Raw genomic sequence first — 14,949 nt, 5'->3', positions numbered from 1 at the left:
ACCCGAGAGACAAGCAACAGAGGAGACGTTTAAGTGTTGAAAATCACACACTGTTCGTGTGTTTGTGGTGAGTAATACAACAGGGACACTGCAATGAAAGGTGTGTGAGAGGATTGATGTGCTTTGTGTGTGTATGCATGTGTGCGTATGTGTGTGTTTGTGGGTTAGTGCAAAAAGAGTGAAAAAGAGTGTGAGGTAGAATCAGGGACGCAGAAGGCGGGGCTAAATTTTGCCTTGAAGTGAATGAGAGGGCAGGTTAGTTTACGCCGGGCACAACGATAGGTCCACCCCACATGTCAATAACTGTATGGACACATATGTATACTGTACAGTCTCACACTGGCATGCAAGAAGGCATGCACACACACTCACACACATAAGCAGTGCTTGGTAAGCACACATCCAGACGGATAAATAATCACACACGTTTGGTCTTATTTTTCCTATGAAGATAAATAAGGGGCTCTTCCTATAAGGGAAGAAAAGGGAAAATAAGCATGATGAGGATGATCGGACAAGAAGGAAGGATTTGAATGACGGGTTTGAAAGAAAGAAAGAAAGAAAGAAAGAAAGAAAGAAAAAAGAAAGAAAGAAAGAAAGAAAGAAAGGGTGCCTGTGTGTGTATAGGAAATAGAGCAGCGAGAGCATAGGAGATTATGTTTATGTTAGCGTGAGCAGTTGTGTTTATGTTTGTGTGTGCACAGAGAAACCGAGGGAGAGAAATAAGAGACAGAGAGATCGACCAGGTGCAAGAGGAGAAGAAGGAGGGAGGAAACTGCAGAGAGAGAGAGACAGGAAGAAAGAAAGAGAAAGAGATGTGCAGAACCTGCATAAAACTGGATAAAAGGACGGGTTTTCCATACAACAAGAGATGGATAATATGGGGGGGAAAGAAAATAATAACCGAGGAGGAAATGGAAAAAGGGGGGCAACATCCAGCATGACTACGAAACAACGTCCTAGGGTAGGAGGAAGAGAGAAATGGCAGGAGAGAGGAAGAGAAGGAGAGAAAAAGAGGGGGGTCGGGGTAAGGAGAGATCAAGATGCTACAATGTATTGTCTTTACCTTTTTGGTCCACTTCTACTCAAGCATAGGAAAAAAAAGAGGGAGAGAAAGAAAGAGAAGTCAGAGGGTGAAAGAAGGGAAGTAAAGAGAAGCAAGAAAGCAAGCAAGAGAAAAAGACAGAAAGAGAAAGAAAGAAAGAAAGAAAGAAAGAAAGAAAGAAAGAAAGAAAGAAAGAAAGAAAGATTTGCACAGATAAAGACTTTGGATCTCATTCTCACCACAAACATTATAGTTCACATAAAAGAAAGAAGAAGCACAAAAGGAGTCCCAGCATACTCCCATCCCTTCCCATCCCCACCCATCACTCCTCTCCTCTCCTCTTCTCCCCCCAGCCTTCCCCTCCCCACCCCACCCTACCCCTTCCCCCTCCCTCCACCTCCTCCCCCCTGATCTCTCCTTCCCTCAATCAGGCTCCTGTGGAGAAAAGAGAGCAACTCCTGTGGCGTGAATCTGAAAAAGAAAACACACACGCATGCACGCGCGAGTACACCCGCGCATACTCGCGCGCACACACACACACACACAAACGACACACAGTATGCAAATGCACTACAGATTCCCTCTCTGCACTTTCTCCATCCAACCTTCTGTTTTGTATTACACACACACACACACACATGCACAGACGCTCCCTGAGAAAAAAAAAACCCTTTCTATCCATCAATCTCTCGGGGATACAGTTGACATCAGAGGTTATTAGAACATAAAAAAACACCTTCAACCTAAAATGTAGCTCGACAAAAGCAGGTTAAATTACTGTGTTTTTTAGCATGCGCATGCACATAATTTCATGTTATCATGTTTGTGTGTGTGTATGAGTGTGTGCACTGTATGTGTGTGTTTATTTATGTATTTATATATATGCATACTCACTGTAAGGGACGCACTCGTACTGGATCTCCAGGTACTTGTATGTTCCCGGACAGGGGTCTGGGAAGACGTCGACCCCAGCGACCACCACACACTGAGTCCTGTTGTTACACCTGGAGGACAGAAGGTGGGTGGGTGGATGGATGGATGGATGGATGGATGGATGGATGATAGAATGAGAAAACAAAGGAGGGAAGGAGAGTGATTAACGGACAGGAAAGGGGAAGCAAAGGACACTGCATTTGTCTGCTCTCCCTCTCCCACTCGCTAAATATTGATCAGTTCTTCTAGGAAAACACTGCTGAGTACACAGCTAATGGTGCAGCCAGGCACTCAGACCCAGCTGGAGAGATTACTGCACGCGCACACAACTTACAACACAAGCATTGGCTTCGTCTAATGTTTCCTCTGACATGAATCCACACGTATGTTTTGCGGCAGTGCACACACACTGTATGTACAAAACAGTAGATGCTCTTATTGATTGGTTTAACGGCTTCAGAGATGTTTGTGCATACACAAACGACATTACAATTTGCATCTTTGCCATATAATTTGAGCTCTTGTACAAACACAGAATACAAACCAAGCGCATACACACCTCTGGGCCATAATCTTTAGTGCATCAGGGAGGTAACACTGTGTGTTCTCCATTTGGAAGGGGTCTGCGTCACAGATCTTGTCATCGGTGCGTCCATAGTTGGCCGTCTCCACCATAACCACATCACTACCTGGGCAGCGTAGCTCTATGGGGTAACCCTCGCACGCCAGTTCCCTGCGCAGCAGACCAAACGGCATAGCGGCCCGGGACATAGCTGCTCATGAGGGGAGGAGGTGGAGAAGTTGGGGGGGAAGTAAGATGAGGTCGAGGGTTGGAGAGAAAAAGTGCAATTTAAGGACAATTAGCATTTAATATGTCTTCAGACTGCAATGAGCTGGAGAATCCAGTTGACAGAAATCATTATGTTCTGTCAAAGTTGCTTTTATCTCTTCGTAGGAAGAGAGGATAATGTGATTTGTAGCAGCCAATGGGGTGATCTAACAATTTAATACTGCACTTCCATAATGTCCGGGGGACTCAGGAGAGAGATTTTGATGTAGAATCTACAGCCTAGAGCTGTAACGATCAGTCGATGTAAAGAAAATGAATCGCCTATTAAGTATTTTTATAATCAATTCATCGTTTAAGTCATTTTTCAGGCAAAAACATTTGCAGTTTTCAAGCCTCTTCGGTGTCAGGATCTGTTGTTTTTCTTTGTCATTTATGACAGTAAATGAAGAGTCTTTGTGATTTGGAGCAATTAGAAGAGTTCACTTTGGGCTGTGAGAAATTGTGATGAACATTTGTCATAATTTTTTGACATTTTAAAGACTAATCAATTAATCAAAGAAAATAATCAACAGATTAATTGAATAATAATAATATTAAAAATAATCATTAGATAACCCCTATGATAGCCATGCTAGCCTCTGTCATTTTTTAGTCATCAGTGGCACTCTGAGCTAAACATGCTCTTAAAGAATATATTAACGTGCTAACGCTAAGCCTAAAATTCACCAAATATCATCACAATCCATCCAATAGTTGTGATATTTCCCTGAAAAGCACTGATGTTTTTTGAAAGTAGGGAAACTCAGAATGCAAAAAAGTAGATAATTAGCTATGTGTGCAGACATGACTTCTTCAGAATACAGCTTGTTTCCCAGTAATGTCAAGTTAATGGGACAGACCACGAGAGTTCACAGGATAGGTTCCTCAGGTTTGTGACATATGAAACCCTAGCTGTCTGAATAGGTTTTTGTAGACTGTCATTGGTAGACTGCAGCTATGGCATATCAGGATATTTTGATCATGATATGTCTTGTTGGTTAACAATGTTAAAAACTAAACATTTTCAATCGAGGGGCTCTTATATTTGTCCTCTGTGGACCATTAAAGTCTGCACAAACTGTCATGGCAATCCACCTGGTAGTTGATGAGTCATTGAAGCAGCAGAAAGGCAGAAATACCGTGACTTTTGTTTGTAATTAGGTACATTTAGGTTCAAATGTAGCATAAGGCCTTTTGTTGCTCCAAAGGAAGTTGCATGTAGGCAGCAGGTTCTAAAATAGCAGTCCACTATTCAAGCATTACACTCCTATAACTTATGGACAATTTAGAAACAAATGGTCAGCTAAATTACCCATAATGCATCTTAGCCACTAAGTAACATCACTGGAGATCAAATTAAAATCAAATTACATGCAACTTCCTCTGGAGCCACAAAAGGCTTTATACAAGTTCACTACGTTTATTTGATTCATTTAGTTTGTAGTTACTTTTAATATTTCAATACTTCTAATATTAGATACTTCATCTTCATAACAGACGTCAGTTTCTTGTCTTTCAACGTTCTCAGTCCGACTGTTTCATTGTTGAAAAGGGTATTCCATAAGTAGTGCAGCATGGTGTTTGGTACACACAACCGAATTGAAATCATTGTTCTTATCCCTTTGACTTGCATATTAGTTTTGATTAGGGGTCTCTTTTGTGAAACATGATTCATTCAAATGGACTCTGGGTTGACCGTGAGTGCTCCTTTAAGTCCCACATTGATTTCATTATATATATAAAAAAAACAGGATAAGTTCAATTCGCTGCTCAACATTGTCTATCTGAACATATCTTAGACCCCTTAACGTAGTTTTTAATTCTCTGTGTGGATTTGTTTTAAAGTGTCCACATAGAACTTATCATTGTTTAATGAATGAATTGGTTACAGCCTAAATCTAAAAGGCAATTTCACTGGGTTCAGTTAATCTTCAATTTGTTTAATTAATTGTCCTTCCTGTTTAGTCATTCCAATGCGAAGCTCCATCCAACTGGGTCTATCTTCCTTTGTTTATGAGATCTATAACCTCTTTCTGTTATTTTATAAATACAACCTGTTGTGCTTTTTAGTTGTGTGTACTTAACAATCAAACTGCTTCAATTGCTCCTTATGTTGATGTTACTAATTTAATTACCTGGGTCATTGTATTCATGTATTCAATTTTTTCTTGTACTACAAAGGTTAATGGCTGTGGTGTGGGTGAGAGAGGGTGAGCAAATCGCCTGTGTTTCTGTATTTGCAGTGTTTGCCATGTTATACTGTTTCTGTTATAATATCTGTGGACCCCCTTGAAATGAGATGCTACATCTTGAGGGGCCACCCTCGAGTGGTAACAGATTTAAATTCAAGTAAAGTTCAAACAAAGTACAATAGGTGGGTGTGACTTTTCCTCAAAGTAATTTTTCAAAACCATAACCTTTTCATTTCAGTATGACTATTATTTTTATAACAATGGTCCCTTTTATGTGCATGTCATGAATTTGTGGTCTCAAATCCCTAAAATGAGATAAACATGATGGCATCATAGTTCTCCCCAGGGCAGATGCACCAACATTTGAATGTAAAAATGGATGTGTTACCCTTTGAATACATGTTGTAAGGATACAATCAGCCTGCGCAATCATGGGCAGGTATGGTACAAAAATTCTGCATTTACAATTAATGTGATGCAAACACCATGCTGTGATTATCTCTATCTAATCAAGCCCATATCAGAATTCAATGTGAGCATATAGTTAACACATATCCTTGCAATGTTGACACCTCAGGTGTGATTTAATTTCATTTTAATTTCACTCTAATGCAGACATGTGTGAAAGCTGACGCTGGTAGGATACCCAGATGAAAACAGAGTGCGACTGTTGACATAAATCACATAGCACCTCCACTGTGACACCTACATGTGATCTGATGCGTAGGTACATCGCAGTATCTTGTGTCTCAAGTCAGTGGGGAGGATAAGGCTTACGCTGCTGGCTATGTGACGTTTGGTAAACACAATCTGACAAGTGTACGATTTTATTTTCTGTCCTTCGAAGGCTGTCACGTCTCTCCTGACTGCCATATTAATCCGTGTAAAGCAGGGTTATTGGAGAAAATCACATTACCATTACCTTAATCCGGTTGTTCACATCAGCTTGAGCGTCCTGAACACGTGAAAAGGTGCTTTTGTTGTGCCGGGATTAAAGCCACATCTAAACCAAACACGTCGGTGTGATCAGTATGCTGCCGGTGTACTGTAACTGTCCGTGGTGCTGAATGACTGATTGTTTATTAACTAGATGCTAAAGGCAGCTTCTCCTGAAGCACTCCCTTTGGCTGAGAGCTGCACCCTCTAAATGTCTTGGTAAGCTTTTGTTTGACGACATTGCTCATTCTTTTGCTTCCCTTATTTTTTGATCCACACTGCTGATTGCTGTGTTGGGATGAACACTCCGTTAAGACACCACCTTTGCATCTTGGCGCTTACCTTGGCCGGAGGGGGCGATGTGAGCCAGAGAGAGCACACACACCCCCAGGAACCACAGTGACACAGCCATGCTGGGCAGGAAGAGTTAGGACGTCACACCAGCAGCCACGTTTAGGAGAGCCTGGGGGAGGAAGGAGGGGAAATGTGAGATTGAGAGTGAGGAGCTTCGGCCTCTCCTTGTGTGCAGATCTGTGTGTGTGTGTTGGATGGTCGGCGGCACACACCGCCAACGAATGAGTGAGAAAAACGCAGCAGGATGGGAAGAGGACAGCATAATAGAGAGACAGACCAAGAAGAAAGGGGGAGAAAAAGAGATAACAATTGAGCAATCGTTGCAGCGAAAAAAGTCCCTCAATCTGCTGTTACCATGGTGATAGCACAGTGCAGTCTGAGAGAGCGAGAGTGAGCAAGGAGATACGGCGAGTGTGTGTATCCGTGCGCATGCTTGTGTGCACGCGTGTGAGTACGTGTTTTAAGTCCGTAACTAGCTAGGAGCAACAGTGGCTACTGACCCATAAAAGAGTCTTAATCTTTCGAGCCTTACACACACACACACACACACACACACACACACACACACATATATATTAACACAAACACACACACAAACAGAGTCAGGCAGGGAGCTTAGGCCACTTTTCAGTAATCCTGAATAAATGATGTCGTGGAGAAGATCTCTTCCCCAGCAGGGGTAACGAGGTAAACAGCCGACTGGAGGCGCAGGTGATCAGAGGGCGACGCTGCACTGTGGAGATTTTACGAGGGAACATACGGGACGCGGGCGGGCGAGCCACAAGAGAACAACAGTAATATGACTCCTTAATATAGACTGAACTCTTGGCCCCGGACAGACGGGAGGATGGAGGCTCAACTGCATCATGCACAGCATCACATTTATTTATTTATTTCCCCCTGCTTGGCAATCTGCTGCTGCAGTGTGTGTGTGTGCACGTGGGACTGGCGTACACATACATATGTGTGCTGGCGTGTGTTTATTTGTGACTTCCTCTTTCTCTCCGTCTTCTTGTTAGGTAATGATGGCAGACAGATTTGGGTCACTCTTCAACAAATGTCCGACATGTATTCAGAGTCTTTTGCTCGTGCAGGGCCCACACACACACACACACACACAGACACACACACAGATGTGCACACATTAGAAAGAGAAGAGAGACCTCTGCCTTCTTTGAGTCCACTGAACCAACAGGACTGTAACAAAAGCCCCAGGACCACCGTGACACACACGTACACACACACACACACACACACGAGACACAGTACATAAGAGACTCAACAGAATGAGTCTTTTTCATCATGTACACTGTGGAGGCTTTATCCCTGCCTATCAACTGTACTGTTAGGACAACTCCATTCTCTCTAAGAACCAAGAGGCTACAGGAATTTAGGATGTATTGCACTCATGAAAGTAAAAAATCCTTACTTCCTGTGGACAATCTTAACAATGCTCATACTGTAAACCATCCATGTGTGTTACTGATTATCTCCACACCCTCACAATTTTTCCATCGTCTTCGACGGACCTTCTCCCTAGCCAATATCATTTCCTGTTATTCGACAGTTCCCAGCAATTTCACAATCTTGTTTTCCAAATTTCTACATGAGGTTCTGTCCAGACGGAGGCTGTTTTTGAGCTTTAGCCACCTACACAGTCTCCCGTGATGAGATCTTAACCGGTTGTCCGGTCTCCTGGGGCTTTAGTTCCCATAAGTGAAGTTTTTTTTCCGCCCGACACTCAGGACACAACCGTTCATAATATCTTGTTGTTATGGTAGAGTCTTACAAAACCAACAGACTTGTTTACCTCGACAGCTGCTTCAGAAAAAATGACCTTTGCTGCATTTCTAACAGCTGTGTACGTTCATATTCTAAGCCTATGTCTCCTTTGTGTGGGTACACATTGATTACACACAGACAGGTTAGCCCTTAACCTAGAGTATTACATTTGTTTATACATAGACATTTTTCACAACACAGAGTGATGCGCGGGCACACTCACACACACACACACACGTACACACATGCACACCATACTCTCATCTCATCCAAAACCCTTATGGCAGCATGTTCTTTTGCTTGCAACTCTCATTGCTCTCTCTCTCTCAGACAAAGATACACACACACACATGCACGCACGCACACACACACACACACACACACACAAACACACACACACACACACATACACACAAACACACACACATACATACACACAAACACTCATGCATGCACCCTTAAGTGTTGATGCAGAGTAAGTAGAGCAAGGACACTGATGGGCCCTGACAAAGCCACACACCCACTCCCCCTATTCGCAGCACCATGCGCCCTGCCTGCAACCAAAATCCAGCCCCAGGCCACCGGCCGGCCTACTTGGAGGAGCAGCAGTCTTTAAGTGAGAGTGTGTGAGTAGCGGGCCTGGAGTGAAATAAATTACACGCACGCACCTACATAGACACAAACATGCACACATACAGTGTAAACTGCATTTTTCTGCATGTATTTAACAGTATTTTACCCTTTGAGACCTATTAAGTAGTTTTAAGGTTGTTAAAATCATCTTATTCTTACTCAAGCTCTCCGTTCAAGCATTACATATGTTCACCCAGTGTGATATTCTAACACAAGGCTAGATCACCACCAGAAACGTAAATGGGCACTATGTAGGTTTGGAGAAGACATTAAAACATTAAGAATTTTAATATTTACAATATAAAATAGATAATAATACAAACTCAAAAAGAAAATAAATACAAATAATTTTTTTCCATAACTGAATAAACAAGCTGTTCTCAGAGAATAATAAAGTCCCCAGTATAAAACTGTGTATTCCTTTAAGGTCACTTTGTTTATTCAGTTTGGTCAGTCATGAAAACAAAGACAGTTTATTCATTTTGTTTGTTTAGGCATAAAAAAATCTTTCAATGCAGATCTTTCTCTTTCTTTCCCAAAACTACATAGTGCACCTTTAAATTGAAGTTATTTGGGTTTCAACCATGTCTGGCTTCACAGTACGAGCTAGTAATGACCTACAGCAGAGGGCTTTAGAGGGTTATGAGGCAAAATTGCCAAATATTTGCTGGTTCCAGCTTCTTAAATGTGAGAATGTGTTGCTTTCCGTGTGAATTCATTATCTTCTGAGGTTTAAACTGTTTTGTCAGACAAAACAAGCAATTTCACCTCAGGCTGTGGTAAATTGTAATAGGCGTCTTCACTGTTTTCTGACACAGAATAAACATTTAGTCTGCCAAACAACTCCTGTGCGGTTTGGGCTCCACAAAAATTTGAGCAATAAATAAAACTGAAAATTGAGTGACTCACTGCTGCGGGAAGCAAATGATACCTGAAAGCCATTAAAGTCACCCTGTTGGAAATCATTCAAACTGATGTTGAATCAAGCCAGGTACAAAGATTCATGCTGTTGGAGGTGGAGGCCATAAAATCAACAGATAGAGAGAGAGAAAGAGAGTAACCTCCCCCCTCTTTTGGTCAAAGAGCTATCAGTGCCTGAGGGTAGATCGCTGTGAAGCACAAAGTGACAAAACAGCCTTGTAGTGTTATGTTCCTAATGGAGGAGTGATTGTGTGTGTTTGTGTGTGTGTCTGAGAGAGTGATGGAAAGAGAGAGAGAGAGAGAGAGCAATCAAGAGATGAGGGAGAGATGTAGAGATTGGACTTCTGACAGCACAGCCAGCGCAAAAGCTTTATTGGCTGAAATGCTTTTTTAATAACGACAGTGTGGAGAATTTTCTTGTCGCTGTCAATAGTATTTTTGGCTTAAGAAAGGATTTTGAAACACACTACAGTGTCCTCTGTGACTGCGAGCCCGTTTCAGGCCATTGACCTCTATGGCTCCCAGAGGGCTGAGGCCTACATGCCGCAGTCAAAGCCACTTACAGGGTTTTAGAGCCTGTATGTTTGTCTGGTCGATGCGAGACTCTGGGGAATGGAGGTGTCGCCCTCTGTCAATCATTTGCTTGTTGCAGGCAGGAAACCCAGGCAATGCTCAGGGCCAAGTTCAGAGCATTAGGACCTGCACTGCATGATGGACGCCCGTGAGAGCATTAGGGGTTGTACTGAATGAAGGAAATTGCTTGCAGATATATCCAGATCAAGTCATTTTCTAAGTCATCCGCTGTTTCTTTTTATGATGTTATCCATCAGTTTCACAGAAACCCCTTCGCTATATAAATAGATATATATATATGAAAATTTGATGTAAAAATCTACAATACGAGCAGATTTAAACATGGATAGTGTAATTTATGTGTATATGTATGGAAGGCCAAACGGGCCAACAACCCTCCCTTGATTTCTGTATTAATATACTCACAGTATGTGTGGCAGACAGAGATGGTTTGTGTGAAGGCTTTGCGTGAGAAGTAATTTGATTTCCATCCACCAAAAGAGTTGAGCCTCTTCTAAAGACTGCAGGAAGGTTGATTAAACATTGATAGGTTTCCTCACATATATATCAAGATCGTAATCCTGCTCTCAGCACACGCTCTCTGAGTTAAAAGCACACCATGCCTTAGTGCCCTATAAGCGCTTTCTTGGCATGGGAAAATCTCCAAAATTTCTGGAGCGTGCGAGGTCATTCATCACTCCTTTGTTTTGCTTTGTTTTTACCTGATCACTGCACATTATGAAGCGAAGTAGTTCAGATCTGTCACTGTCAATCCAAAGATTGCCATGCACAAAGGGAAAACAACCCACAAAGAGGGATAGGTCCACGTTTTTTTCAAGTCCATCTTGCACTCTGATTTGTATAATGACAGAGTTATTTGTTGCTGTATTTGTTTCTCCTCCGCCACACTGACCATTAAGCAAACCCTTCTTAGCGTGACTCCACTGTAAGAGCATCCACAGCATGTGCCGGAACAAGTCTGATTCATGGAGGCCCCACTGAGCATCAGACTTGGCTCTGACCCGTCGAGGCATGGACACAGGAGCTCTGGGGGTGTCCCGTCGTGTCTGGCACTAGGGCACTGGCAGCAGATCATTTGATTCCTGTGAGTTGCAAGATGGGGCCTCCACGGATCGGGATCCAGCCCAGGTCGATGCCTTGAGCTCTTTGTCATGTTCCTCAGGCCGTTCCTGAGTAGTCTTTGCAGTGTGGCAGTGCACATTGTGCTGCTGAGAGGCCACTGTTATCTTCCTGCAATGGTGTTTGGGTGGGCGGTGTGTGTCGAATGGCCAGGACTGAAGAAGTATTCTCAAAGGAACAATATCGTAGTAGTAACAAGATGATCAGTGTTATTTCTTACCCCTTTTAATGTTGTGGCTAATTGGTGTATATTTCCTTTTTTAGTAATTCACAGCAGAGCTTTGCATTCATTTTAACAATTCTAATAATACCATTAATTATAGTAATATGGCCTGGACATATATATACATATAGATATATATATATATATATATATATATATATATATATATATATATATATATATATATATATAGGGCTGTCAAAGTTAATAACGCCCATTGTTTGATTTACGGCCGTCAGTGGCACCTGTAGTCTTGATCCAGAGGGTGGCAGAAGAATAAGAAAGGGAATCAGAAGAAGAAGAAGCAGGGTTGGCTTTTGGGAAAAACACGGTAGACTGAAAAGCGAAAGTAAAAGGAAATGGAGAAAGGACTTATGAACGGCAAATTCACTTTCAAAACACTGCCAGATGGTTCGGTCGATAGGACAAAAGTTATCTGCACGTACTGTCAACATGAAATGAGTTACCATTGAAGTACGTCAAGTCTCAAATATCATTTGCAAGCCAAACACACGGCAGATGCAGAGAGCCCACCCCCTCGCCAAGCAGACATCACCATGTTTTGATCCCATTTAGGGTGATGGGATATTTTTTGTGCATGATTTGAAGTGTTGAATAAACATTTTCATAAAGCAAGCATATTTGCCCTTTCTTATGTTGTTAAAAGCATTAAGAACATGAAAAAAATACATTAAGGTACATTTAGAACAGAGGAAATGTGCCAAAAAAATTGCGATTAATCACGAGTTAACTATGGACAAAATGCGATTAATCGCGATTAAAAAAATTAATCGTTTGACAGCCCTAATATATATATATATATATATATATATATATTATATATATATATATATATATATTTAGACACTAAATTCACTTACCTGCATTGACTCGCATATGAATTTGAGGGCGTTTTCACACCTGCCTTGTTTAGTTCGGTTGAATCGAAAGCGTTTACCCCCTTGGTGCAGTTTGTTTGGGAAGGTGTGAACACATCAATCGCACTCGGGTGCGGACCAAAACAACCGGACCGAGACCTCGTTGAAGAGGTGGTCTCGGTCCGGTTCCAGACAAACTCTGGTACAGTTCGTTTGTGGTGAGAACATGATCCAACCTCGATCCGACCCAACTGCAGGAAGCATCAGTGCTTAACCCCGAATTTCCACTGCATTACGGCTCCAATCCGGTTTTGCTCCGCCGTCAGGCAATCCCCACCTGTTGCGGGTTGAGTCCGCCACGGCGCAGTCCAGTAGACACGATAATCACATGATCACTTGCGACCGCAGTTATATTTATGTGTTATAAAAACAACAGAAGAAGGTGTTCCCGACCGAAGGATTAGTAGAAGAGCTGGTGTTTGTCTGTTTTTGAGATTTGTGTGCTGGTGTCAACACGGCGTGTTTTATTTTGAAAAGTAACCGGATGTCATATTGTTGTTTTGGTGCTTAACTTCCTGTCTGCTCGGTGCTAAATTTAACTGGATTGCTGCGTATCCTCGTGCATCACACATTTTGGTTCGCTTGTAAATAATGCCGTGTGAACACAAACCAAACTCGAGGCAACATGCAACATTTAAACAAGTTGGTCCCTGATTCAGACCAGAGCAAACGAACTATAGGTGTGAAAACGCCCTCCCATTCTTAATCCATAGGGTTTAATATGAAGTCGGTCCACCCTTTGCAGCTATAACAACTTCAACTCTTCTTTTTAGGTTTAGAGTGTGTTTATGGGAATTTTTGACCATTCTTCTGGAAGCATATTTGTGAGGTCACACACTGATGTTGGACGGGAAGGCCTGGCTCTCAGTCTCTGCTCTAATTCATCCCAAAGGTGCTCTGTCGGGTTGAGGTCAGGACTCTGTGCAGGCCAGTCAAGTTCATCCACACCAAACTCTCTCATCCATGTCTTTATGGACCCTGCTTTGTGCCCTGCTGCACAGTCATGTTGGAACAAGAAGGGGTCATCCAAAAACTGTTCCCACAAAGTTGGGAGCATGGAATTGTCCAACATCTCTTGGTATGCTGAAGCATTCAGAGTTCCTTTCACTGGAACTAAGGGGCCAACACAGCTCCTGAAAAACAACCCCACAGCATAATCCCCCCTCCACCAAACTTTACACCTGGCACTGTTCTCCTGGCATCCTATCACAGTACCACGCTGGAAATCACTGAGCTCCTGAGAGCGACCCATTCTATCACAAATGTCTGTAGAAACAGTCTGCATGCCTAGGTGCTTGCATTTATACACCTGTGGCCATGGAAGGGATTGGTACACCTGATTTTAAGTATTTGGATTGGCAATATATAGTGAATATATATATATATATATATATATATATATATGTATATATATATATATATATATATATATATATATATATATATATATATATATATACACATTTGAAAGGTCACTGCCAAAATGTGTATGTATTCTGTGTATATAGGATGTATCGAAATGGCCGATACATCGATATCTGTATTTTTTTCAACAGAAGTGCAGTAATGATCAGGCTCTGATTTTTAGTTGCTTTGAAGCTTTGAATTAAACTGCAATGGTCACCAAGAGGAGACAGAGGAGTGCAAATCCTTGAGTAATAAAATGAATGGCTAAACGTGTCTTTAGTCCTTGTGCTTTAACTGGTCTGCTGCTACAGAGGCTCGTTAACTAGGACCAGCCACTAGAAAACCCACTTCCTCACAGTCTGAATTAGACCAATCAAGTCGCTGTCCTCTTTGTGTTGACTGCTGAGGACTCACTTTAGAATGATTTTGTTTTGAGGACTGTAGATTTTGTTTCCCAATCTCATTAAGACCGGATCTGGCCATGGCAAGTGCGGACAGGCAGTTCTACACAGTTAGTGTGCTAGTCTATTGTTGACAAAACTGCAAGAGCAGAAACTGTTTTATTGGATTTTTATGTCATTTTTGCATAAATATGACAATTAAGCTTATTCATTCCATCCCCACCCTTTGAATGTCACTTGTCAATGTCACTTCAAATATCGCATTATGTATCAATGTAAAAGTATAAAATTACATTTACTTTGATAGGATTTTGTCCATATGGCCCACTTCCAAACAGCTGGAACAATTACAGATGCTAATAACTCTTTGAATGTACATATGGGCGTGTTCATATTAGCATACTGTGAGCGAAATTCAAAAAAAAAAAAAAGGTAATTATCCCTTCACTGTAATGCACTGTTACTGTATTTAGCTGTCAGCTTGAAGTTTTTTTACAATAAAGAAAAAGGTCAAAAAGATGTGGTGGTTCGTGGAAAAATGTAAATTCCAATATGTGAAGTGACCGGGAACAGAATGTCTCAGGGGATGGTTAATTTTTCATAATGGATTGCTAATGTTAAACACATGACACATCCGCAGTT

At 41.8% G+C, this 14,949-nt stretch overlaps 1 protein-coding gene across 3 annotated transcripts in view; it reads right to left on the bottom strand.

The window, feature by feature from the left end:
- Window positions 1-14,949, bottom strand: part of LOC115581773 (adhesion G protein-coupled receptor L1) — a 34,585-nt gene that overhangs the window by 14,126 nt on the left and 5,510 nt on the right. For 2 of the 3 annotated variants that reach the window (XM_030417169.1, XM_030417150.1), the window contains exons 2-5: window positions 6,278-6,398; window positions 2,538-2,751; window positions 1,940-2,049; window positions 1,067-1,081 (exon numbers count right to left, since the gene is read on the bottom strand). In XM_030417169.1, the coding sequence (XP_030273029.1) occupies window positions 1,067-1,081; window positions 1,940-2,049; window positions 2,538-2,751; window positions 6,278-6,347 (409 nt within the window). In that variant the 5' untranslated portion in view covers window positions 6,348-6,398. The remainder of the gene's footprint in view (window positions 1-1,066; window positions 1,082-1,939; window positions 2,050-2,537; window positions 2,752-6,277; window positions 6,399-14,949) is intronic. The other variant, XM_030417159.1, reaches the window with a different exon arrangement.

This window comes from Sparus aurata, chromosome 1, assembly GCF_900880675.1.
Source record: "Sparus aurata chromosome 1, fSpaAur1.1, whole genome shotgun sequence".
Lineage (NCBI taxonomy): Eukaryota > Metazoa > Chordata > Actinopteri > Spariformes > Sparidae > Sparus > Sparus aurata.
This window is presented reverse-complemented; position numbering and strand designations above follow the sequence as displayed.